This window comes from Stegastes partitus, unplaced genomic scaffold (assembly GCF_000690725.1).
Source record: "Stegastes partitus isolate 25-593 unplaced genomic scaffold, Stegastes_partitus-1.0.2 Scaffold864, whole genome shotgun sequence".
Lineage (NCBI taxonomy): Eukaryota > Metazoa > Chordata > Actinopteri > Pomacentridae > Stegastes > Stegastes partitus.
Genome location: NW_007578595.1, coordinates 92,507 through 120,218, shown reverse-complemented (window position 1 = coordinate 120,218; position 27,712 = coordinate 92,507). Strand labels below are relative to the sequence as shown.

Genomic DNA, 27,712 nt, shown 5'->3' with positions numbered 1-27,712 from the left:
ATTTTCAAAATGTTTGTCATCAAACAATTATTTAACACCTGTCTGCAGCCTATACGCCTGAAGCTTCTCCTCTTTTTTTTGTCGAGCCTATATTAATAATGCTTAGAGTAAATATTCCCTGTGTCGCAAATACGGTAATTTCACGCACTGTACACACAGGCAGCCATGTGTTTCATGTTCTCACATCCACAAAAGAGGGGAGAGAGAGAGAATGCTAAACTCAGAGGACACTAAAGTGACAACAGAGAGACTCTGTCTGTCCTCTTTCTAAAAGGACGATGTGACGAAGACAGTAAACAGTCTGTGAACAGGCTGTGGGCTCTGAGATTATTTCTTTGTCACCAGCAGAGCCACCAGTGTTGCTGAGCACTGCTGTGGAGCAAATCCTCCTAGAGAGGACTGATTGGATTTTTGTTCCAGAGAGCCTTTTGTGTTAGCAGCATAGGGACTAGATAATAGAGGCCGATGCCACTCTGTCTCTGTGTTATGGCTGGTGGATTGAGTTTTTGGACTGTGTGTGTGTGTTTGTGTGTGTGTGCGGCGGCGGCAGGATATTGTCTCTACAAACAACCGCTATATCACTATTTGCAGCCGCTTTTAGCTTCAGAGCCTTTAGGAGGGTAATTATCAGAACATCTGGGCACCTTTTACTAATATATGGCTTTATCATTAAGCCAAGATGAATTGTTAATATACGAACCTGTCACTCTGCTAAGTTGATTAAATGAGAATATTCAGCGCTCCAAACTGCCGAGCAGGTAGACCCACGTTACCATGAGACACCTTGACCTTGGTCAAGGTCATTAGCAGCCGTTTCTCAGCCTGCGCCTCGGTCTCTCCGTCAGATCCGTGTGGGCCCAGTGGGTGTGTATGTAGAGTACTGTATGTATAAATAAAATAATATATACATTATTGATTTCTGCAGGGGAAAATCCTACTTTTAATTGCCCTGCTTCCACAGTGCGGGTCAGGAACCGGGTTCATCTACAGAGCAGCAGCTCCAGAAAACTCTGAGCAGACTCTGAATTCCTTTTCAATCCAGGAAATTCTTCAGCTCATTATGTCTTCCTGCTGTCCTGTGTGTGACTTTGTACTGACCTCTATTGGAGACGGTGGAATGATACAGATGGGTCCTTACAGGCCAATCACAGACCGCCACAGAGATGTTTACTGAAGTCTAAAGTGATTCTTTTGTGGCTTTTCCGGACTCTTTAAACTCTGCTGTTGCTGCCTCTGTGGCTGCAGCTCAGGACTGTTGTCAGCCTGCGTCAGATCGGTGCTGACTGGTCCATAGGACTAAATGTGTCTCAGCAGCAGCCAGGGACACATTCGTCACATCAGCTGGCGTCCTGCGGTTGGACAGCAGAGGAGATGCATGACATGTGACGTAGGTGTTCACAGTCAGAGCAGGAATCCCAGGAAGTGTTTGTCTGTCCTGGCTGCAGAAAACAGTGTGAGATGTTCTGGTTGTGTTTCTAGTCCGTCCCATGTGAAGCATCACTCGACGGATATTTGGCTTCAGTTTGGTCAGAAGTCAGGATGACAAACAAATACTGTGTTTTCTCTCAGATTTAAAGGTTTATGTCATTTGCATGCTGCACATACAGTTCAGTTCTGCTATAGAGAGCAGATTTGTATATAACTGAAGACATTAAATACACTGTAGAAGAAAAAAACAAGTTAAAATCTGGTCGCAAGGCGGCCAGAAAAATATATCACAAAATTGTAAAAAAAAAAAAAAAACAACAACATTGGAAATAACAGTAATATCTGTAAAATAATGATATTTTTTTAGCAGACTTACGTACAATCAAAATCATGTAATTTAACAATCAATTATAAAATAATTAATTACTATGCGTAAAATTACAAGAGGCTGAAGGTTGAGACATTTATTTGCCATTTTTAAATCCCAAATAATATCAAACACCTGTAGAATAATGACATTTTTTGCTGATTTAAATGCAGTGAAACTTTTTTTTTAAGGCGTGATTTCAGGGTCGAAATTTCAAACTATTTAAAAAAATAAAGGGTTAGTTTAAATTTTTTTTTTTTTAAATTTTTCAAACTTTAATATGCACTGTTTTTCTTTTGATTAGCACCAAATATCCATAAAATAATGTTGTTTTTTTTGCTGATTTAAAGACGGTCAGAAATAGTATATTTATGGTCAAACATCGTCAAAAATAAAAAATAGAATTTGAAAAGAAAAATAATGATTTTGGGCTATTTTTCAACAGTTAACATGTAAATTACTACTTTTTTCTAACGTGGTTTTACTAGTTATTATCTGTAATTTAACAAAACAGGGAAAATGTGTCCAATAAACTGTAAATTATTGTAAAAGGGGAAAAGCTTTGACATAAACAGACGTCACTGGAACTTATTGACTCAACTGGACTTTTCATAAAAGTAATAAAGGAGCAGAAACTAACAGCAGAAGGAATTTGAATAATAATTCAGCTTCTGACTTGAGATGTGCTTTCCCAGACTCGGCGGCCGCGCCGACACTCGGCATTAACCTCAGAATCAATCCTAACCTCCTCCGTTTGTGCAGGAAGCTGTGGAGGGATTTGAGCTGCGTGACTTTCGCCGTCTTTGACCGCTGTGCGAGCGGGTTCGGGTCTGTGTCTGGCTGGTCGGTGCTTAAATAAAAGGCCGGTAGTTGTCAAAGCACTTTGCCCTTCAACACGAGCCCCTTCATCCGATCCCCCCACCACCACCCCATCCACACGGGTCCCCCCGGCGAGCAGCGAGCCGCCGGTTGCTTCGGGTTTTATCTGCTATTATCTGTCAGATGCTGCACACCTGCGAGCCGGGCCGCCCCTCCGCACGACGGCCGGCCGGCTCCGGTCGCTCGTCCAATCCCAGCGGCTCGTCGCTGTCAGCGCTGAGAAGTTCTCTGGCTGCCTCCGTCTCTGTCTGACAGCCGCCCTGGAGGAAAGGCTAAGAGAAGGGAAGAGAAGGGAGAAAGAAGGGGGGGAAAATACCATTAAGATGAGCTGTATTCCCACAGACCAAAGCCTGCCCACCAGCCATGTGCTGCGGCTCACCTGGCTGCCAGATAAGTGGAGATTAGAGGAGAGGAGACGGGTGGAAAAGGTATTAAAGGTATAAGAAAAATTCTCTGTGAAACCCGGGGACAGCCTTGATACTTTTAGGATTTCTTGTGTCGTGTCTGACATTTGATGCCGACGCAGAAAAAGGGCAGCGAGACAGCCAGACGGTCCACGCCGCCTTCACACCCGTCTGCAGCTTTTGGCTTGTTTGTTCCTCGCTGTGTTTTTATTTTTTTTGTTCAACTTGCAAAAAAAAAATAAAATTACAGTTTTGGGAGTTTCCTTCTAGTTAGCAGAGAATAAGCGTCTGGTGAGATCAATACGGGTCCGCAGCAGGAGGCAGAGCGGCCCTAATGAACTGAATTGACTGGTGCTGAAATATGATCAGTATTTCTCTGGTGGTCATTATGTTCCTTATGAAGAAGATCAATGTCTCCTGGGTGGATCAGTGAGCGTACGCAGCGTGGTGGCCGGGCCAGCACTGATACCGTTCTAAATACTTAATGAAGGATTTATCCCCAATAAGATTTGCCACAGTGTGTGTGTGTGTGTGTGTGTGTGTGTGCCTCTTCCTTCCTTCCTTTGTTTCTTCTGTCTGTCTCTCTGTTTCAGTCAAAGGTCTGTTTTGGGGCCGGCAGCATCAGTAACTGATGTGCTTGTATGAGGCTGTGCTGTTCATTTCATGGGCTATCACTTTTTAAATTGGTGAATGCCTTCTTCATGCTTGATTAGTAATTCATGCAGAGCTAATTAAGAGGCATAATAAGAGAAAGTCTGGTGAGATGCCTCCAACCAAAATAGGAAAACGCTTCTTACCCCGGACAGTAAACACTTGTGATTGATTGCAGCGGCGGCGCCATAAAAGATGTTTGTTTTTTTGTGTGTGTTTTTTTTTTTCCTCTGAATCTCAGAACCAGACACCCGTATCTTCATTTTGCTCTTTGCGTCCCTGATTTCCGAGCATCTGTCCAGGAAAGTCGCCCTAATGGTCCTCGCTGTCCAACGCCGTCACTTTTCTGCGTCTGCCAACCGTCATCACCAGCACACCTGCACCAGCATCTGTCCGTCCCGCAGACCGGCGCAGGTGCTGCTTCCTGCAAAGGAAACGTCCATGTTTATTCGTCAGATGAACCCCACATCCTCGGCTCTTTGTCCGATCAGAGGGGGCCTGTTAACCGTCCATCCATCTGTCCGTTTGTCTGTGGGAACTCTTTATGATTCCAGTGGCGGCGCGGCGATGATGACGTGTGTAACTGCAGTCTAATTCCATCATCAGCATCATTACTGCTATTATCCCGTGTCTCCCTTTAATGCAGGCTAATGGATGACCAATAAAGATAGATGAGCCTGGCAGTGTGGAGCTAATAGGCAGGACATGATGTCTGGCTTCTGTCCTGACTCGGAGTCTTTTAGCAGATCAACTTGCCCCCCGTCCCCCCTCCATCGCTACACACAGATAAAACACAGCAAAAATAATATGTGGGGTTGTGCTGCTCGGCTGTAGCGTCGGCTAATTAGCGCGCCAATAGTTTAGGCCAAAATCAAAGCTGTGTGCTTGACTAATTATTGAAAAAAAGAAAAAAAGAGAGCAGTTTGGATTTATTAAACAAATAGCAGCTGTGAATTAAATTCTCATAATGGTGAAAAATCAACACACAACAATGGGCGCGCAGCGTCGAACTGATATTTTTTCATTTATTAGCATTTCGGGTGTGGAAAGGTCATTTGAGACTTAATGAAAGTGGCGCCATCCCCTCTTTAATTACCGCCGTATATTCTTATATTTTTCTGTGTGTGTGTAATTATAAACGCTAAGGTTTGTTCACTTTTGATAAATATCCCGTCCCCGCTCTCCGTCCTTTGTTGTGATAATTTAAACACATTATCTTGTCCTCCGATTCTCTCGCAGCAATGAATCAGAAGCAGAATATTTCATAAGTTTACAATAATCTCTGCTTTTTGCCTTACTGCTGCAGAATCAAACAGACATTACAGATAACAGCGTTCTCATATTACCAACATCTGACAACCTCCAAACAACAACAACAGCAATAATCAATCAGCAGGTTTGGTTGGAAGGAAACACAACACACAGCAGAAATACAGAGTCAGAACTTTACAGCTTTCTGCTCTGTAGCAATTTCACCGCCGTAATTGAGTCTCTTCCTTAAAGACCAAACGTTTTCTGCTGCCACCGCGGCCAAACATTCGTCTGTGAGTTTAGAGAGGGAAGGTGACGGCGGCGTTCCTCGTCAGGTCTAAACATGCAGGATGCTGAGGAATGAAACCGAAGTGGAAAACTTAAGAGCATCAAACGCCGATAACGCCCGAGCATCTGCAAATCAGTTTCATTTGAGTGGCGGTAGCTGCAAAACCAAACTTCACAAACGCCAAACAGGTGCAATAGAATAAAACATGTCTGCCTTGTTTCAGCACTAAGCAGGTTGTGAGTAGGTGAGGTTTGTACAACCAACCAGCTCCTATGATGGATCGCACAAACCAAACAATCTCAGAGCTGCAAAAATTAAAACAAATGTACAATTATAAAAAAACAGATTTCTGAACATCCCAGAAAATAATCACAAACTGTTGCCTCTCTGCCTCCCATTTGTCAAATGTTGTCAATAAGGAGGTTTTTTTCTTTTTAAACTGGAGTTTACTGGCAGAACATTAATTTTAAAAAGTAGGGAAAGCACAGGTGTTGCTAATATTATTAATTCAGTAAAGCGTGACGGCGAGCCAGCGTGCACAGCGGGGGGGATGGGAGAGAAAAAGCACAGGTGTAATCAATGAAGTTAATGACGGCTGCGTTCCATTTAGCTGAGGCAGTTTCAGGGTTTGTTATTGAACACATTAATGTCAGCAGCTCCACAGAGGAGGCTCCTGCTATGACAAGTGTGTTACAATATATATAAGTGTACAGTTTTCAGATTCAGCTTTATCAGCCAAACACGTGCACGTACAAGGAATTTAACTCGTCTTTGCTCTTAAATAACTTTCACGAGAACACAACCAACAGGTTAAAGAAACGGACTTTAACTGCTACCTGCAGCTTTAGATACGCGTACGAGAGCCTGTTTAGAAGAAACCAAAGTCCAGCGTGGACTCCAATGACAGCTATAAATACAGTTATTCAGAATAAATACGGGGTTATTGACGCTTTATATACATGCAGCAGGTGGACGACGATGCTGCAATGAAACAGGACCAGAGACGTGGTAGAGTATAAACACTGGGTCATGAGGAGTTGTTTGTGTCGTTATCGGCTGATTTCAGTGTTCATTAGAGAGACAGTCTGGTTGTTTTGGCGTTCAGAGCTCCACCTGACGGAGGAGGAGGAGCTGGTACTGACTATCTCCTGGGTGTGATGGGTGTTCTAACTCCGGACATGTGTAAGTCCTGGATGGAAGCGGTTTCCTCTCCGCTCCTGACTGGACATTGTAGTCGGATTCTGTTCCTGTTCTTGTAGGTGGTGGGTTTTTTTTCTGTGGAAAACGTGGGCCCATTGGGACCTGCTGTAACAAGAAGGTCAGTCAAGAGCAGTGTTCTTTACATCCAAACGGTTGTAAATGGTGTCCGGTAGGCTGGGTGACTGGATGAATGTAATTATCCAGTGGCGGCTGGCTGAGGGCATCGCTGGTTGGATGTTTTTGGGGGTTGATTTTTGTCATTTGAACCTTCATGTGCTCATAGAAGTTGCTGTTGAAGCTGACGTTGTGAGAAGAAACCGTTACGTAGCCACAGCCGCTGTGAAGAGGCCACCAATGGAAGTGATTGAGTTACTATAAAATGTGAAGACAGGCAGGAATTTCATTATAATAATGACCCAGATGATGTGTTTGCTGCCAGAGAAAAGCAAACAAAGGTTCATGCAACGTTACGACGAGTCTCTGCTTCTCCTCATCGCTCCACTGGTCGACCAGTCTAGTTGGTAGCTGGATTGTTCCACCTCAGTTCACCAGAAGGTTCCTGCATGATCACCTGGGATTGGGTTGAACATTTGAGGATAGAGGTTTATCATCAAGATGGCATAATCCCAACTGTGATATTTTTTTCTACAAAAAAGGACATTTTTCAATTTTTTTGTAGTTTTTTGCGAAATTTGTGACGAGATCCTAACTTTGAACACTTTGGATGACAATATCTCAAGAAGTATTTATGGTAAAGACTTCAGATTTGAGAGCACATTTCCCCGATACTAGAGGCGTTTAAATCCCATATTACAGGTACCTCAATGCACACACTGGGATTCTATGGTCTGTTCAATGTAAGGAAATATTAACGCCCGAGACCATCTTTGTACACTCATAAAACATGCAGGATTTACTATAGAAGTCTGGAATTATTGTGCTACGTGGTCCAATATGAGATGTTTCAGTGTACCCAATTTCATGGAGATGACACAAACAGCCTCTGAGATACGGACTCTTTCAAAAATGGTAAGTATCACAGTTTTACTCAACCAATGAATGACAGGTCAAACCAACACATGATGGAAGTCATATGAAAGAGAATGTTCCAAACTTGTCGTGGTAAAAATGGCAACAACAAAAAAAATCACATTTGCACTTTAATTGGCATCTGAGATACAAATAATAATTGTAAATATCCATAAAAGTGAATAAACAAAATCTCATCTTTTTTCAACCCAATCCAAGATGGTCATGTGGGAAGATTTTCTGAAATCTGGTGATTTGAGGTGGAACGACCCTGTTACAAACCGGGCCCGAGTAAAGACCCGGTTAGTAGCTGTGGATCTGGAAGGGAAACGCAACACCCAACATGCTGACTTAATATAAAAGTTCAATCAACTGGTTTTACTGTGCTGATAAATAGACTAATTTGTCACTTGAACTGGTAGATTTTGGACAATTTGTGCAGAGATGCTAACGAGCTAATGATGCTAACAGGGCTTGAACTCTGGATTAATTCTGTTGTGGTAAAAAGCCGATCGTTCCTCCTGCGTGGGTTCGTTGCTCTGTTCATGAGAGACAGAAAGAGGCACTGCATTATAAAGAAATAACATTTCACACACTTTCCCAAATCAATCAACTTATAGGAATCACTTCATCATCAGTTGTTGAACTCACTCACTTTGGTCTGTTGGAAGTTTTAACATTTCACTCAAATTCTGCAAAGTCAGCGCTACTGAATCGGTATCACAGATCATTTTTGAGATCATCACAACGTATAATAACAACATAAATACTGAAATAGATGCCAAATCAGCCTTCCAGCACCAATATCAGAATGATCCACATTTTATTTATTACACAGCTCAGCGTGCTCTCTCAGCCACTCGGATCCCAACTTTGAACCACTCAGCTGCAGGATTTTGTGGCTGCATTTATTGCAGTATTTCTTACTGTTGCACAGCTGTTTGGAGGGTTTTTTCTTTCCAGTGTGTAAATGCTAGGGATGCTTTTCTTTCCTCGGTCTTGCACAGAAAGGCCCAGAGCTGTATAGTTGTCATAAAGACAGCTCGTTTTGATTCAAGTTTAGTTTATGGAAGGGGAAGAGTTTAGGCATGTTGGTTTGTAAATGTTTTAGTCACGCTGCCTTCCTCGAGTACAGAGGAGTTTTCTTAGAGACTATGTAAGACAAAGGATCTTTTTGCACATCTATTTCACATCACAGGTGTGTAGGAGAGAGACGAACATATCTCAAACAGATTCCTGCACACTGTCTAACTTGCAAAACTACATTTATTTTCAGCGTTTGCTCGAGCATCACTCCACAACCAGTGAGCAAACCCCACACAAGCATCAATTACAAAACACAATTCCCCCAAAATGACAACTTTAAATAACACATATGTTAGTAAGAAGCCCAAGAACAAACCGGAGAAACCTTCAGTTCACAGATGTAGAATTTATTCAGGTCACAGGTAAAGTGAGGCAGCGCTGGGCTCGGAGTGACAGAAGGAGCCCCAATATCCAGAAATGATTCACATTCATCTTGTTGGGCCGGGCCTGCCCCGTACAGAGGTTGGACTTGTACGCAGGTTAACTGGCCAGTTTCTGTGAACAGGCTAATCACTGACATGTAAACAGAAGCTGCTGGGATCGAATACAAAGTGTGTGTGAGTATCTAAAGTAGCTGATAGAACCGAGGAACCCGCTGTCTCCCAGTACGTGGACCAGTTCTCACCCCCCGTGTTATCTTCAAGGACGGACTCAGTAGAGAAAGCAAAACAGGATCATAGGTTCAGCTGAGAAAACAGAGTTTATTATAACACATAGACAGTCAGAATCATTAATATATATTGCAAAAAAATTGCTTAAAAGTTTTTGTAGAATCTGCAATGAAGAAATTCCAAAAAAAAATCACAGATTAATGAACGTTTACATATCCGTGTGTATATTCGTTCCAAACCTTTTGCCTGATGAATTTCCAGCCCCGAGTTGTTGTGAGTAAATGTGTTTTTGAAAGTGAGACACTGTGCTGGAATCACTCTGAAACTCTTGGGAAATATGCACATGTACTTTTTTCAGGAATTGGAAATACACTTCATTTAGAGAGATCAACTTTCATTGTGTCTGTGAACCGACTTCTATCTCAGCTGCACCTTTATGGGGAAAAAGTAGTTTTAAATGTTGACTAAACTTGTGCAGACTGTACACTGCAGGAGTGTTAAAGTGGGAGGAGAGGTGTTGTCTTTCAAACACCGGCCACTTCAAAGGCAGAAAGCTCCAGAAACTGAGCAGCCTTATGCTGACAAGCCCAGCTTTGAGGACAGGAGAGCCATTGAACAGAAGCTTAGATTAACAGTAATCCTCTGTTCGACTTGTTCAGAAGCTGCTCAAATCTCTCGTCTATCACCATCACTCCTGTTGTAGTTTGTGGGGTCTGCCAAAGTAGCTGCGAATACGTTTACGAGATAACTGCAAGCTTAGCCTCCAAAACTTCTCTCGATAATTCTCGGTCCATTTGCTTTTAAAACGTGGAGAAAATTGAACTTTTGTGTATGAATGTGTTGCGTTCTGACAGTTTGACTTCGTGATCCTTCACAGAAAAGTGAAGCCAGCTCCCAAATCAATAGCTGGCAGACGTAACCCTTCACTTGCACTGAAAAACAGCCTAAACCGCCGCTCCAATAACTGAAATGAAAGGAGCGGCATTATGCTGTGAGAGTTATTTTCATTTTGTGTGTTTGTGTGTTTTTTTTAATTCTCTTGTATACATCTAGCAGAGTCTGGGAGCGGTCATACAGCACGGTGAACAAACATGACGGGGAAGCTGGCATTTGAAACGGGGCCTAATCATAACTAACTAAATGCCTGAAACTATGAAACGAAATATCAGAGAAGGAAAAAAAAAAAAAAAAAGGCTCTGCATCAGTTACTTTTCAATTACAGCAGCCGAAGCAGAACGAAATTGTTAGTGTCATTTATCGACTGTGGTGCCCTCCATTAGAGTAACAACTGAGAGAAATCCATCCTGTTGTATAACCACCTGGCTGTCTTACAATAACAAAGAGTTCATTTCTGTCAGCTGCTCTTAAGTGTTTCAGGTGTGATACAAGGAACAGATGAGAGGAACACCGGGAAACACATGAAAGCACAACGAAATCCAACCAGGCAGCTAATCATCTCGGTGGTTTTTCTTGTTGTAGCTATCTGAAAAAAACTCTCTTCTAAAGTTTCTTTCCTTCAGACCCGCAACGTTTCCCGTAAATCGGACAGAAACCGAACATGTCGGCTTCGTGTCTGAATGAGCAACCTGCTCGCCTTTCTGTAAAGGTTGCGTCGGCAGGTCGGACTGGGTAACGTTTCACTTCCGCCAAGGAACAAGTCTGAACCGCAGCCAGTCATAATAACGGACAGACATGCACGAGCTGCTTCGAGATGGGTCTTTATCTGCATTTCAGCTCCAATGTTGTTCCAAAAACAACACAAAGTGCACAAAACGCAAATTATGCTGCCAAAATCACAACTTCCTCATTCTGTTTGCGCTACAATTTCACATTTACAAACTGAAACGTCCTTAAAAATTTAACTTGGCTGCAATAAAAACAAACACTAACAGCTTAGATTCATAATAAGAATCACCAGAATCAGAAACAGGGAATAAACGTGTTTCTGATTCTGATTCTGATAAAAATGACTTTAATCTATTTCTTTATTGCACAAAGCATCAGGAGGAGCTGAGGCTGAGTTTGTGGCGTCCAGTTGTTTTGTAGAAGTCTTTCCTCTGAGTTTATAAAATACCTGCAGCCTCAAACAGCAGCAGGATCCATTTAAACGTCTCTGAAGGAGAAAAGTTCTGCACATTTGGAACAACATGGAACAACGATGCAGGTAAGTTCATTAAATATTCTCATTTATAATTTATCCTCGACATGTAGACACGATGAATCAGGGTCTGATAACAAGTCACTGAACTTTTCTGCACCTTAGACAGGTGAGCTGCCACACAGAGGTAATCAGCTAATGTTAATGCATTTAATACATTTTTAATACAGAATTTTATTTTTATTTTTTATTAATAATTATTATTGTACTGGTGGGAAAGTAGTAGTTAGATTTTTTTTTATTTTTTTTTTTTAGAGTTTTTTAGTAATTAGGAAAAACTGAAAATAAATTAGAAATAAACTCAGCAGTTAGTTATTTAGACAGTTTGATAAGCTACTCTTTTATTTATTATTGTGTGTTATGCATCACTTGATGTGCAGTGATTGTGTGAATGTAACCAAAAAAACATGACTTTTAACAGAATGCTGTCACTTTAACAGTCTGATGAAGCCAGAAATATTCTGTGCCTCATATCTAGAAAGGGCTTAAGAGAAAGTGATCTGAGGTATCAGGACTGATCAGGGTGGTGACCCGAGATTAGTCAAATGTCACTTTAACACCAAGCAATGCATTAAAAAAAATGCTAAAATTTATCATGTAAATATTTATTTTATTTCTTTTTAATATTAACTGCAAATGCATTATGCGTGTTTCATGTTTTTTTTTTTTAAATCTGCGTCCACGTATTTAAAATAGTTTCGGAATCGCTTCGCATCCTGCAGCAAAGTTCATGTCATGTCTATTACTCATGCCTTGATGATCTGCCGTGGTGATGTGGACCAGGCATGAGTAGCCGAGCGCAGACACCATCCCCAACCCCCCTATGTGTATATTTTTTTAATACTTTGTGAGGAAAAACTGTCAACCATATCCAAAGTGCAGGACCAAAGAGAAGTAAATAATGTATGCTTTTGTTAGATTCTTTGAAGACGATATGTGCTACGCGTTGCCCGTTTCAAATGTGGAAGATTTCAGACCTCTGCACAGAACAGATTTTGATAATCAGAAGGTGTATCTGGTTCACAGAACTGAAGAGAATGGCAGCGCAGGCCAGCCGTGCGAAGCACAGATCCTTGCCCTTGCAGGTAAGTTGTCCTCCTTGACACGCCGGCTTCTCTCTTTTTAACGCTCCTTTTCTCTGTCTGACCGACTAACGTTGATGTGCGCGAAACTCGGAAATGTGTCAAAGCAAGTGTTTTTGTCCGCCGCGATCAGCTGGAGTCTGACACTGATAGCAACAACAACGTCCTCGGCTGCGGCTAGCTAGATATGCTAAGATAAGTTTGGTAGGTAGTCATACCTTGTCGTCAGTGCTTTACAGATTTTTACACTCGGACTGCCGTGTTCCGCGAGTTACCTCTCTGGTTTCAGCGGAGTAGTGCTGCTTGTCTCGCTAAATACGTGGCAGGCAGCGTTAGCGACTCTCAACGGTTGTTTACAACGCGAAGCTAACGCCTGCTAGCTCGGTCTGCGCTCGTTAGCATGCTAGCGCCGCCGCGCCGCTTAACTGCGCGCGGACGCAGAGCTGTCAGCACATCATGAACATATCTGACTGTTTGATCTGCTGTCATTTGCAGAAGTGTGCGGGTGTAGTTGAGACGGTGCTCCGGCAGCTGGGGCGGGTTGCGGTTAGCCTGTTAGCTGGCTTATCTGCAGGTTTGTGCCACAGAGGGGTTGCGGTGCTGCAGTCGCCGCCGCGTCACACGTCCATGCAGACAACACAGAGCGGTGTGTCCGTCAGCTACATGCCAACGTCATGGCTCTTACATGACACCGTGTTAACGTGCTCAAGTGTGCAAGTGAAGTGATTTCAGCCGCAGCTTCAGTAATGTTCGTTTTCTGTGCACGATCTTTAACCAGCTACATCACTAATCCCCGAATCTGAGCCGTCTGGGCTGCAGGATCCGTACAGGGTAGCCAACACCTTCACAGCATCAGCCAGAGCCAGGACGGGCTGTACCGCAGTCCTGTGGAAAGCTTAAAGTGTAGAACATGGAGCTAAAGTTAGTTTGATGCAGCAGAATGAGGAGACAAAGCAGCAGAAGGACTTCATTGCTGTGTGTGAACCTGTGTGACAGATCCGTGTAACTTTCTGGGGAACTTTTATGAGTTTCTTCCTGCTTCTATCTCTGGGCTTCACAGATACAGTAGAAGAATTTGAAGACAGTATAACGCAAAAGAAGATGAAAATTCCCAAGATGTCCATCAAGAATTCAGGAAACTCTATTGAGAACAGTTTTGGAGAGGAGAGAATGCCACTCAGACATAAAAAGGTAGGATCACCTGAGGTGGGCTGTGGTTGTTCTGCAAAAAAAAAAAGAGTGTGAACATGACTTACTCTGATGATAACGGACCAAAAGGTGCTCCTGTTTATTAATGAAACAACACCATGACATACTGTCACGCTGTCCCTTTTGTCATGCTTATATGATCTCTTTACATGGAAATTAATTTTATGGCAAAATGAACTAACAGAGGTGTATTTGTCAGAGCTGAGCTGTGTCAGGAAGGCCCGGCCTGGCTTTACTAAATAAATAAATAATACAAGTAGTGAATTAAAGGTCACTGGCAGCCGTAGTTGTGGCTGCGTGTGTTCAGTGGATGTACACACACACAAATCATCTTATATGTAAATATACGTATTGATACGTCAGCGTCACATTTTCATAAACTTGGCTGACACCCCAAATCCCCCACGCTATTTTTACCATATGCTGGATTAACACAAATTCAGCACTCTGGACAGCTGCCCTTTCACAGACAAATCCTCTGAGCGGCTCATCAAAGAACTCGGTGACTCCTCTCCTCCCAGTTCCTGTTCAGATCCACACAGTCCAAATAAAACCCTTTGCATTCTGTCTGTCATGTCATTTTCAGAACGGCTTTTGTGTCTGTTCTTCCTCCTGTGTTGAATGGAATCACACGGAGTCACATTTGAGTCCAAGTTCTTACTGAAGCAGTAAAGAAATTTGCAAAATTGTGTAAAATGTTTTCACGGGCCTACCTCCAAAATCTTCAAAGTTCAATTTGGCATATTCAAATGTCCTTTCTCTGGCTTGGTTCTTTGCTAAATTGTCACTATTTCCCGCAGGCCCTGTCTCATGACCATGGACGCCCACTTTCCAACTCCTCCAAGAGCCTGGCAGCAGTAGTGGCTCGCCTGGAGAGGAACGCGGCCAGCTCCTGTATGGAGGGCGAAGAGGACCTGGACGAGGACCGGCTGGCCGAGGAGGGAGAGGACGCAGATGATGAAGACGAAGACATGGAGGCAGAGCATCAGCAGCATCATCACCAGCAGCAACAGCAGCACTTGGAGGTGGACACGGACTGCGTGTCCGAGGTAGCCGCCGCCGTGGTTCCCAGAGTCCTGTACGAGGAGCTGGTTCACAGCTACAGGCAACAGGAGGAGGAGATGAGGAGGCTGCAGCAGGAGCTGGAGAGAACCCGCCGGCAGCTGGTGCAGCAGGCCAAGAAGCTGAAGGAATATGGCAGCTTGCTGACAGAAGTCAAAGAACTGAGGGACTTCAACAGGAGGCTGCAGGACGTTCTTCTCATGAGACTGGGCAGCGGTGAGAGAACAGGAACATGCACACCGACACTCAGACCTCTGCTGCCTGTGGCCACAGCGCTGATTAATAACCTCTAACTTCAGCTGTCATATAAACTAAAAGTCTACAAAAGTTAAATCAGCTGGTATGTAGTGATAAAGTTGCCACTCAGGGAGACAAAACTTTTAAAATCTGTCCATTTTCAGTGAGAGGAGGTTTGCAGCAAGTGTGTGGACACGTTATAATCCCAGTGCTGCTGGATGTCTGCACTAATATGACAAGACTTTACACTTATTTTAAGGGCAAATGCATGAAAAGACACGTGGAGATGCAACCTGGAAAATCACAAAAATGTTTGCAATGAAGACCTTTAAATAGTTTCAGAATCTTTTTCAGGCCTTGTTTTAGTCCAAATCGATTAGTTCATTTTACTGTCATCATGCTAAACTTATGTCATGCTAATACGTTTATAAGCAAAACTAAACCAGCTCTAAAGTTAGCTCAGCTTTGAGTTTGTGTGCTTTAGTTTGGTTTGAGTTACAGGATGTCAGTTAGCTAGCAATGAGCTAAAACAGGAGACGGTTGGGGGTTCATTCTTGAATATTGTTGGATTTATACAGAACACGAGATTCCCAGTTGTTCAGCTCCAAGGAGTGTCAGACTTCATGGATCAGTGTACAGTGGAGAAGCTTTGCTAACAGACTGCAGTTAGCCTGAAGTTAGTTTAAGTTCATGTTGTGTAGCCCAGTGCCACATGCCAGTGTGTCATAATCCAGCCAGACCAACGTCTAGATGAAGAATCAGGATCAAGACGAAAAGGAGGAAAACTTGGGGGAAGAGATTTGAGACCTACATGCTGCAGGAGGTGCAGTTTAAGCAGCAGAAAGGAAAGTATAAAATAATGAAGGCGTACATAAAATAGATTATAATCCAGCAAAGGGATTTTAATGAGATAAGTTAGGACTTTATTTATCCCAGATAAAATCCTTGTGGCTGATATTACTCGAAAAAACAGAGACAGAGTAACAATAAGATATAAGTCCATTAGTAAACATAAGAATAAGTAAGCTAAGATAAATCTGGAGTAGAAGGTGTGAACTAATAGATCGCTATCTGATGGGCTAAACAACACAATGCTGTGGTTGTAAGTGTGATTAACAGCGGTGTCACTGCCTCGCGCTGCGCTGGACGAACTCGAGCTTTGCCAGATGCCGGCGTTAACCTCAGCTCCCCCGCAGATCTGAACAGAGGCGCCGGGCTACTGGCTAGACCATCTAATGGACAGGCTAAAGATTAGAGCACCCCGGGGTGCTGTCAGGCAGGGGATGGAGTGCGCTGACCGATATTAAAACTCATCAGCTACATTGGAGCTTAGCGTGGCCGGCCACCAAGCCAGCTTAGTTACTGGGCTAAAATAACCGCCTGTCGCAACGCGCAAGGAAGCCAAGGCCCAAGGCGGGAGGCAAGCAAACAAGCTGGCGGGCGGCGGTCCAATGGAGGAGACTCAAACTATACTACTGTAGGGATTAAGGTGCTGCTGTCTACTCATAAATAGCATATTGTCCAGTGCGTTAACGTTTCATAAAGTGCTTTATCAGTCTAAAAAGGTGCATTTGTTGTAGCATTAAATGAGCTCTTTGTCTCCTAGAGCCTATGCATGACAATGGCACTCAGACAATCAAGGCTGAAGTGGTTGAACCTATTGTTGAGGCCCAGGAGACCTGCAGAGAAGAAGCCAACACCAGTTCCAGCTACTCACCCTCACCCAGAACAGTATACACCTGCAACGACGGCAAGGTAAGTCTGTCTGAAAGCGCTCTTTACTTATTCAGATTTACTTTATCCACTCCAGCTGGCACACAAGTTTAGTTTAGTGTTTTTTTTCTAATCTCATCGCTTGTCTGCTTATCAGCCTCCAAATCTTCTCTGTCGTCTTTTACGTGATGTTCCCCGTTTGTTTTCGTCTGTTTTCATTTTGACATTTACTCTTGAAAGCAGAATCAGTCATCCGTATGTAAACAAAAGGATCCTGCACAGTAGAATTCAAAGCACGGGAATGAAAGATGTCATAAAGAAATGACTGCCGGGACTTTAACTTGTGATGCTGTTGGAGTTTGTTAGTAATGTTCAGTCAGTAGAAAAACAGGGCTGCGTTTTTCCACTTCTGATCATTTCTACGTCCGTCTCTTCGGTTGGATATCCGGTAAAACAAGAACCCTCTTTTTCCCATAATCCTAATATCACCTGTCAACCTTCAAGACTCATGAATTCTTTACTTCCTCGTCCTGTGCTCCCGACGCTCTGCTGGTGGGTGGCAGCAGAAAGTGCCCTGATTCTGTAGGAAATGCTGCATTTCCTCTTAACACCCATAAAGCTGGGAACATGCTGTCATAGTTGATCAGTCCTTTCCCCCTTGCTGCCCTGCCCTAGCAGGTAAACAAGGTTGAGAAGATTATTATTGTTCCTGCAAGCCCAGCCAGCATCATCAGTGTTTATTAGCCTGTTAGGGTTCTTTACTCCCCCCACTGCTGTAACTCAACCAGCGTCCTGTCTCTGATGACAGGGGGGGAATTGGTACTACAAGCTCTGGGGCCTGCAGCCACTTCAAGCGTGAAGAACACTTGCAAATTAGAACTCTCCTACATCAGGGACCCCATATTAATTATTTGCACGAGAGGAATTTAAAGTGACTGACAGGTTAGCCCTAGTGAGAGCAGGGAGGGAGGGGTTAGGGGAGGAGGAGGGGAGATGGAGGGGAAGAGATAAATGAGAGCAAAGGGGAGGGAGGATGAAAACAGTCTTGTCTAACTCGAGGGCAGTAAAAAGCTTGTCTACTGGCCAGGGGCCTAAAGCACATTAGCTGCACAGGGAAAAGCCTTTTGGATGCTCGCCTAAAGACTTTACGGTGATAAGAGAGTAGAGAAGGGAACCAGAGTCACATATGCCCCCCGTTGCTTTAGCTCACCTAGAAGGCCGGGGCAGTCTGCCTCGCCTGGCAATCAGCTTGGAGTGTTTGGTGCAGGCTTATGCAATGTGCAGTGACAGTGTGTAGAGGGCCGCAGGCTAAGTTCGTAATGAAGCTAATCCAAGCTACAAGCAGCGAGTGGCCTGAGCTTATTTACGTATTCTGCTTGGTGAAAGTGGTCCTTCTCCTTGGCCTGAGCAGTAGCTGCTTCAGATGTGTTCTCCTGCACTTTGCCTTAATCGTGTCCCGTCTATGGATGTTACAGGACTAGAAATTTGGTAGGAGGTACCGATACCGACAAAATTCAACAAGTCTTGATACCAGAAAATAACACATACACAGTGCGCGAAGACCTGGGCACGTGAGCAAAGAGTTTTGGATTGGGAAGAGCAGATTTTTTAAAAACAAAACCAGAGCTTCAACTCATCCTTTGCTCACATTTCGCTCCAGCAGCGCTCACATCACGAGTTTAAAGCGTAGTCTGCAAAGGAACCAGGTGAATCTGCTGAGCTCTGGTTTTATTCATTAAAGTTGAAGTCAGAATTAAAATACGGTACATGTAAAGCTTTTCTTCTATTGGAGTGACAGAAGCAAAGATGTCCAGCTGTGGTAGTTTTTAAACAGGCAGCCAGCAACATGAAGGCTGAATATGTCTCGGAGAAGTTTTATTCTGCAGTTAATGAATGAGTCAATAAAACCTACAATTAGAAGCGTTTGAATCATCTTTGAGAAATTAAGAAGCTTATTGTCTGATTGTAAACCCAGAACGTGCTCCCACCCTGAGTGACAGGCACAACGAGAGACCCGCTAAAAGCTTCATGGATGTTTTAACCTCCAGTGACCACCACACCAGGGCAGCCAGGGGGCTCCTTTGACAGCTGATGGTGACGTTTAGGAGGGTCCTGTAGTTCCTGCGATAAGTTTTTGAGGACAGATCAGCGGCTGCGCTTTGTTGGATCTAGCTTGGGCTGAGGTTGTTGTGGAGCTGCAGATATTTACTGTTGTTTGTGAGCTTTCCAACCACTTTGTCCTCGATGCTGAGGGTCTAGCAGGAGGGCAGCTTCAGCTCGCAGTAACCCTGTACAGATGTATCTCTGAAGCTGCTCGAGCCTTTTGATTTTTCACAACTTAGAAAACATCTTCATGCTCGACTCTTGTCCTGGTTTTTTTCCACAAGGCCTGTTGCTGAGTTGCTGCAGCACATGTTGCTTTCATGGTTCTGTATTTCTACTAGATCTACTGTAACGCTGATGCTTCTGGTACCATGAAGAACCGCTGCATCTCTTAGAATTACGGCATCAACTTGGTGTTAAAGTAATGGTACATATGACATCCTGCCTTGTTGGTTTTAAGTTTTTGTGTGTCTCAGCATCATCATCATCATCACAGGATGATTACTGGACGATCAGAGCATCTGTAGTATTTGTAGTTTTGCCTCTGTTGAAATATAGCAGTGACGATGTGATTGAGATGCAGACTTTGTGCTTTAAAGGGTTAGGAAACATATTTTATTAACCTTTTAGGAATGAGAGCCAGAGACAGGCTTCAAAGTACGATAAAACTCACGTTATTATAAATATAAAGATTATTTTCTTGGGTCTTTTACAGGCAGTAAAGTTTTAACACGTGCCATCATTTAGCAGCTTGCTTCGTTAATGCTCCCAGTGTGAACGCTGCGTTGTGTTTGCCGCTTTAGTAGGTTAGTTAAAAAGATACAGCCAAATGAAGCAGTTATCATCGTCCCTGATCGACTTATCAAACTCAGAGGACTGAAAAAGATAAATAAAACTTAAGGGCAGGATGTTGTTCTGATGTCTATCACATTCGCTAACCTGTCGCTCTTTGAGTCCTTCAAAAAATGAGGCGTGTCTGTCGGCGAGATGCTCTGTCTTCTGGTTGTGTTGGTTTTCTAAGTGTTAAGTTTAACACAGCGTCTACAGGGAGGGTTTAGGGTGTCTGAAGGCTCGCCCTGACTGTCGGCCAGGCCAGCAAAATAACGCCGATTTGGTTTATTTCATTATTATTATTTTTTTAGGCATGCTATGTTGACAGTCGATGCACAATCGGTCATCCTTCTCGTTTTGTCAACATGAAAGCTGCAGTGTGTTTAGAAAAGGGCGAAAAAAAAAAGGTTTGCAATGAGGAAAATGTAAGGAAATGCAGCTTCTCTTCAAACGCTGCCATCCTTCAGTACCGATACTAACAACATGGGGTGAAGTAGAGCTTTAATGACAGGCCGATGTGCTTCAATAATCTTTGGCTGTGAATCTGTGGTCCCTGCAGGTCCACCTTGGCGGTGGGATCTGGGTGGAAGAGGAGAAGTGGCACCAGCTGCAGCGGACCCAGGGAGACTCCAAGTTCACAAAGAACTTAGCCGTCATGATCTGGGGCACAGAAACCCTCAAAAACCGCAGTGTCACCGGAGTGGCCACCAAAAAGAAGAAAGACGCCCTGCCCAAACCTCCGCTGTCGCCCAGCAAGCTCAAAATAGTCAGAGGTAAGGTCACATGTTGAGTGTAATCAGGACTGTGTGATGGTACGTGTCCACAGGATCCGTCCCGTCAGCGAGATGCGTTCTGGTAGCGCCGTGTTGCATTTCTAGAGACGTGGCGTTGCATCGCCTGCTGCTTATTTGCATAAAGTTGACGTCAAGGCGAGTTTATGCAAATGAGGAGCGTCGAGTTCGATCCGACGCGTCTGGAATCTTCAGAACCAACGTGTAAACTAAACTGATCTAAACTAAAGACGGATCCAGCAGCTCATTTCTCTCCTCGATCGGTTTCACTTTGGTGAACCGTTTTCTTAATAAATGAGAACATTTCCAAACCAGCTGACATGTTTTTTCCAGGTTTAAATCCTGGAGGAGGCAGCCTTTGACTAAAGCGTTCATCCAATCAGATGTTTGTTGGATGGCACCTGTCGATCAGAGTCAGGAAGCAGCGCGGTCTAAAAACACACCTGTAGATCATCACTGGAACACTTCCCATTCAGTGTCTGTGTGAAGCGGCCTGCAGTGCATTCTGGTAGCGCCTCTTTGCGTTTTCAGCGACAAAGTTTTGCGATTCCCGCTCCTCATTTGCATAAACTTGAGGCTACTTGCTGCAAATAAGGTGCATCGAATTAAACTACCCGAGGAGAGATTTAGGAGTTTGTTTCTCACCAAAACGTTTCCGAGCCAGCCGTCACGTTAACACGGTTTGAAATCCCAGAGCAGAGAGCGAAGCGTCGTCCAATCAGGTGCAGCCTGTAGAAAGGTGACGCCCTCGTTAATTCCAATGTTGGGAAGCAGCACGATCTAAAACGCTCCGGTGGACACGTACCATAAGAGATGAATTCAGCTTAAGTTGAGTCAAGCTGGAAAACATCAGATACAAAAATAAGACACTGACGCTCTGTTTCATCTGTAAAAATCCATTTAATGTACATCAGACAAGACGAGCAGCTTTTAATGTGATGACTCCTCACACTCCTTCCCCAGAGTGTCTCTACGACAGAGTGTCTCAAGAGACGGCCGACAGTGCAGAGATTACGCAGAGATTGTCCAAAGTGAACAAATACATTTGTGAAAAGATAATGGACATCAACAAGTCCATCAAGAACGAGGAGCGGCGGGAGTCCAAGCTGCTCATCAGACAGACAGTCAAGATGGAGAACTTCACCTACGATGGCATATAATGATCAACCGTCACGCCAGCGCCTTCTGCCCCCCCGCGTGGTCTGCAGGACGTCGAGGGGACTCGATGTGGGCGTTTGGGGGATGCTGTCTCCGCTTCAGAAGCGGTCCCATTTCTTACACATCGGATTTGGTTCTTAGGTTAAAACAAACGGGCCCCGTCCCACCTCCCCGTAGAGCGACCGTCTCGTTTCTCCCAGTTTTCTAATTGGCTCGCAGACAGCTTTACCCACCAGTTACAGATTTAGACCACATGTGAACTCGTTTGGTGTGAGCTGGTGTGTGTGTTTTTATAAGCTTTACAGCGGCGTTGGTACCGAGATCGTTGAGGTGTGTGCATATGTGTCAAACGATGAAAATTAGATGTGATTGTTAAATTAATTTATTGTTCTGTGTCAGAACATAATTTTGAGTCCTTGAACTTTTACAAAGTTTCTTAAAAAAAAAAAAGCAGTTCCCCAGGTGAAGTCTTTTAAAGATGCTGTTAGCTGTTAGAGAGAGCGGTCGACTGTTTCACCCGATAGCTGCCGGGGATCCCAGTGTTTGCTGTTGGTACTTATTGCATAGAACGGGACACGAGGGTCTCAAATGCACAAGTCTTAATTAGTAACAGCCATATTTAATTTTGCAGCAGAGATTCTGTTGCTCCAAGAGATTAATTATGAGTGTGTGCGCCCCCTTAACTGTAGGTTAATCACAACACCTCACTTTATTAAAAAGAGGGCTTATAGAGATTTAACGGGCAGGACGACTCTGGTGTCGAGTCTACAGAGTGCTGTATTTGTTTTGTTTTTTTTATGTTGACCTTTAAGTTACGAACGTTTGCCATCATTGAGAGAGCACAAGAAAGCTTTGGATGGGATGTCCGTGTGTTGCTCTTAATCATACATGTCACTTTCAGAAAACTTGACTGTTGAGTGGTGGAGGTGGTGGTGGAGGTGGAGGTACGGGCACGTCGATGCCAAGAAAGGCCTTAAATGGATTTGGCAATCACCAGGGACTGGTAACGCTCCTGGGTTTTCTAGTAAGCTGTGATTGTAAATATATAGCAAGCTGAAGTGATGAAGCTTCACCTGCACTTTGCTGTGAGAATGTAAGCGGTGGCCAGGTACTATTTTCTGTGCGGTTCACACCATTAGGCTGAGCTGAGCCGGACTACTGCCGGGATGAGAATCAGGGCACAGCTCTGCACGCTCCAGGTCATCTTCTTGTGGAGGCAGTGTTAGCTGTGGGTAAAGCTGTCTGGAACACTATTGTGCTGTTGAAGCTGTCTGGCCCTGCTGAACCCTGTAATAACCCCCTCTTGTTTAAAGCCACATCGCTGGGGAACAAAGTAAGGTTGCTCCGGTGACAATTTCCTCTGAGCTATGCCATCAGAACTTTTTAAGATTTCCTCTGTTTCTTGTATGTTTTTTCATGATTTTTTTCCTTCCTTTCTCTCCCGTTGTTATATTGTTTTGACCCAAAATGGTTTGTGTGGCTGTCTGCAGGCTGGAACTAAACGCTGCAGATTGAAATCTCAACTGTGACCTAGCTGTGGCTAACTGTGAATCTGCTGCAGAGCTGCCCATCAAGCCAGACTCCTCTTAGATCCTCGTCCGTCTCTCGGTTTCTTTCTTCTTTTTTTGTCCATCTTGTTGTTTTTTTTGTTATTTCAAAAAGTTCAGATCAGCCTTTTCTTAAGCTACTTTTATGTTTTGGAGATATTTTAGTGTACATAAATCACATCTTTTTATTTTTCCACCGAAACATGGATATTTCAATTTGTCGTCATGTTACAGTTTAACGGTTCTGGTTTCAGTTTTCGGTTTAGCTAATTGATGTTGTAATTCCACGTTAACCTGTCGACTTCATGTGTTTCTTTTTACATTTATATATATATATATATTATTTTTTTTCATATGAATTGTTGGCTTTAAGCTTGATGTTGTATCCAGACGTAGACCAGTGGCGTCTACGAGCAGATGAAAACGTATCCCCTCCCCTCCGCTTAGCCAAAGTGATCTCTGTGGAACAAGAGAGGCGAGGCTTTCCTTAACATCGGATTTATTTTAATTTTTTTAACAGAACCCATACATTACATTCACAACATGTGATATTTAACGAAAACCTCACTTAGGATCTGCGGATCTGCCATAGTAAGATGTTAAACCGTTGCGCTCTGACAGTTGAGATGCAGTAGTTAGATCAACACAAATCATTTACATTGAATGCACTTTAAACTTCTGGGCGATTTCTTCAAACTTAAAGAAATGTATTTGTGGTATTTGTCCTTTTTTTTTTTTTTTAAATGTGTTTATAGATTTAAGGCCTAACAATCATTGTATTCTCATGAAGCACCTTAGAACATTTTTGGTTTGTTGTTTGTTACGGCAAGAATGAGTTGTGGGATCTAGTTTCGTTTTGTCGGTCAGACGTGCCCCTGACATGCCAACGCTCCACAACAAGCTCGATAGGTTTAGTTTAAGACGATTTAATCGACGGTTTAACCATTTTTTTTCCATAAGTTATGTTGAAACTGGAATCCTACAATTCCGCTGCAGCCTCCTGAACAATAGACGGATTATTTGGCGAATTGACAAGCGACAGACGACTTCTTCTGCGCAAAATCAACCAATTTTAAGACTTTTACCAATGAAATGTGCAAGCTGACTGGAATATGTGCTTTAACTTAATGTGTCAATATGCTGGTTATGTATAAATATGACTTATATAGGCATAATTGTGTATTTTTACAAATGAGTGGTAACTGTAAGCCAAAGTATTGAATGCTGAGATCAAGCTAAAGAAGGGGGATGCTGACTGAGGAATCAGCGGGGTTTGCACAAAACAAAACAAAAAAAAACCAATGGCCCATGCCACGGTAATGGAGCTTAGTGAATCTTAAGTCACCTGAACGGTGGCGTGTTATTGATATATATATATATATTTTTGGGTGGGTGTTTCCTTTTAAATCAGTTCCCTTTTTCCAGCGTCCTTTCCTTTCCTGTTTCGTTTCTTCCTGTACAAAGCAACATGTGAGGTTTACGTGCGCTGGGCTGTATTTGAAAACTCATGCGATTTTTTTTTTCTTTTTTTTTTTTTTTTTTTTTTTTTAAAGAAAAGATTTCTGCTGTGCAAAGCAACCTTGCTGAAAACTCTTGACACCGTTTGTCGCGTGTTGTGTTTGTGTTTTGTTTCTTTGTTGTTCGATGCCAAAAGGGGGTGTGGTTAAAACGATGCTTACAGAAGGAGCGTTTTATGGAGCTATCACGTCGTCTGAAACCTGTTTTTTCAAAAGGCTGGTTTTTCCTGGAGCGCGGTTTAGCCTAATCCTTTAACGACAAAAAAAAAAAAAAAAAAAAGAATCTTCTGTGGATGAAAGCTGTATGGAAGTACTGTATGTTTTTAACCCAGATTTGGCTTAATCTGCCGATCTCTATCAAATGTACCGAGTCACTTGCGGAGAGGCGTTTCGGGTTTTAGCGGCATATTATTATTACCATTACATAACCAGCGCAGGGCCATTAGTGGACGATATAGGCTAGTTTGGCCCTGCAACGCAACACCAGATCCTTCCAGTGCTCTCACTGTCACACTTCAGTAGCGATAGGCAGGAAACACAACCTGGCTGGCTCTGTGATCCTCTTCCTATGCCACCTCTGGTTCCTTGCTCTCCTGACTAGAGTTTTTTTAGAAATGCACACGTATCGAGATAATGGCGAATCTTCTCCTCCGCGTGGTGGTGTTTTTTTTTTTTTTCTGGTTGCGAACACCCTGTCAGAGCTTCAGGAGCTTTATGTTTGCTTTCTGACAGTTTGATTGGTGGGGAAGGAGGAGAAAGAAAAAAAAAACAACACAGATCCATTTTTAACTTCACTGTGTGGAACAAGATAAGTGGCTCCATCTCGCAGTTCTCAGAAGTTAAACGTACACAAAACACATAACTGTTTGAGCCTCAGATACAACGTCAGGCTTACTTCAAGATCAGAGAAACGGGAGGAACACATTGTTAGGCCTCTATTTTTATTAAAAGGTATCAGTAACTTTGTATACAATCCACAAACCGGTTCTACTTCATCTAACTTCACCGTCCTACCTCATTGTTACTCTGGTGTTTGTCAGTGACTGTAAACTATGTGTGTATATTAAAAAGATTTAGAAAAAGACAAAAAAAAAAACAAAAAAAAACTCTATACAAAATGGTTACTCTCAACATGTACAGCATATAAAACTTGTAAAACACCTCAGTACACGAATATCATTCTTAGGAGAAATCAGTTTTATTACCTGCTTAAAGATGCTGCTGTAACGGGGGTGTCTGTGTGTGAGGGGGTCGTCTCTGAATATATATCTTCGCTCTTTGCTATGTCGTGCAGTTGATCAGTGGTTGTGTTCTGTCTCTGTATTGCATTCTGAGATTTTTACTGGTTGACGGTGCTACCAGCAAACAGTTCAAAAACTGATCTATCGGACCTCAAATGGTGCTGTTTTTCTATGTTTTTATCGTCATTACAGCTATGTTTTATTCAGGTGTGTCAACCAACCGCCACTATCCCCCCTCAGCTAATCAAAATTCTAAGCCAAAATATCTTCTCGCGAAAACCGCTAACCCTGCTATTACTGTATCGACCTATATGCTATCCATCCAAATATTGTAGATAGTGATTATATCCTCAGCTGTGAGTTTCAGAAGTACCTCAGAAGTTGCTGATTTTAAATGGATGCATCCGTTGTCTCTCGACTTACATTGTTGCAGTTGTATTTTCAGAAATATGCATTTTTACTGGTTAGATCAGGTTACAGCTATAGATATAGTACACGACTATCAGCTCAGTTCGATTCAAAGGATGCCACTGTTCACTGGCTTGCACGCCAGACTGTCGCGCAGGAACTCTCGTCTGGGGCCGGGGCGGCGTGCTACCGCGGTAGAAGAGGTCCTCGGCAAAGCCACGTTCTGTTCGAGTCGGGTTCTAGAGGAGGGATTCCATTGGTAGTTCAGAAGCGATCCTGGGAATGTGTTAAAAAAAAACAAAAACAAAGGAAACTGAGATCGCTGAGTGCATCCACGAAGACTTCTTTGTGGAGTTTCCTGCATGTCAGCTGGTACGATCGATTCGATCTCGTTGCCGCTTCCATCCGTGACCCCCCAGTTGTATCGCTTCGTCCCTCAGTGTCACCTAAACGATGTAATTATCAGTGTTAAGATGATGAATTTAGTGTAGCAATTCGTTTCATGATTGATTACTGTGAGCTTGGCTTAAGTATACTAAAAGTGCATTATATTTTCTTTCACCCTGTTCACACCAATGGAATCTTTTCTGCGCCAAAGTGTTTGAAGTATGTTGTTTTCTTTCTTTTCTTTTCTTGAAGGGGCGGGTTGGTCTACCTTTCAGTATGTATGTATTTGTTTAGTTTATTTGTTGTTTTTTTTAAACTCCAACCATGTTTTTTTGAACATGAAATGTGCTGGCGCCTCTCTACTGTGAGTAGTGTGTGTTTGAAATACACAGCGGTTGGTTTTATGGAAGCACTTAAGCCATTCGTTGGACCGTTTTTACGACGGTCCGACTGTAAGCTTTGCTCTGGTCCAGGGAATTGACCCAGGGAGCTTTGTGTGTAATTGAATTCCTATGCAGGTGTTGAGTTACTAACCTGGTACCACATCACTGTCGGGGTGGAGGACCAACTACGGAGATAGAGAGTTGAATGTGTCTGCACAGCCTTGAGATTGAATCGAAAGGGGACAAAACGGCGACATGACAAATCCATACAGAACTACGTTTTCACTGAGTTGAATTAAACTGAGCTATACAGGGCTGCTTGGGTACCTACCTGTCTGTACTAGTTATAAATGCATTGCAGTGATCATTAGGGGAAGACAGGGTTATTACTGTATGGATTATTTTCCAGTTGGTATGATAATGTGAAAAGAACTTCAAGACTATTGCAGTAAACACTCCCTCACCCTACTTTAGCCTCGCAGAGGCAACCCTACATTTACAGAAAATGTTATAAGTATATGCGATAGAGAGTGTACATGTCTTTGCTAAACCGGCCACACCTCTGCTATGCGAGCAACTCTTTGACGCTTAGCATCCTGTTCTGTGTTTTTCTCTTGCTGCATTCAGGAACACCTGTTTAATGTATAGATAAACAGAAATAAATCGAGACTTTTATTCTATCAGCGCAAA

At 43.2% G+C, this 27,712-nt stretch overlaps 2 protein-coding genes across 3 annotated transcripts in view; both read left to right on the top strand.

Annotated features, from left to right (window-relative positions):
* agbl4 (AGBL carboxypeptidase 4) overlaps positions 1 to 27,712 on the top strand; it is a 250,453-nt gene that overhangs the window by 132,517 nt on the left and 90,224 nt on the right. The gene's annotated exons all lie outside the window — the stretch shown is intronic.
* Positions 1 to 27,712, top strand: bend5 (BEN domain containing 5). 2 transcript variants are annotated; one of them, XM_008293186.1, is made up of 9 exons: positions 1 to 11; positions 1,459 to 1,466; positions 12,152 to 12,256; positions 12,380 to 12,438; positions 13,496 to 13,626; positions 14,445 to 14,922; positions 16,550 to 16,698; positions 20,150 to 20,363; positions 21,345 to 27,712. In XM_008293186.1, exons 5-9 carry the CDS (start codon positions 13,537 to 13,539, stop codon positions 21,539 to 21,541), a joined length of 1,128 nt encoding a protein of 375 aa, XP_008291408.1. In that variant the 5' UTR covers positions 1 to 11; positions 1,459 to 1,466; positions 12,152 to 12,256; positions 12,380 to 12,438; positions 13,496 to 13,536; the 3' UTR covers positions 21,542 to 27,712. The 2 variants fall into 2 exon arrangements, with proteins under 2 accessions (XP_008291408.1, XP_008291407.1); XM_008293185.1 differs by having other exon boundaries at positions 12,152 to 12,438.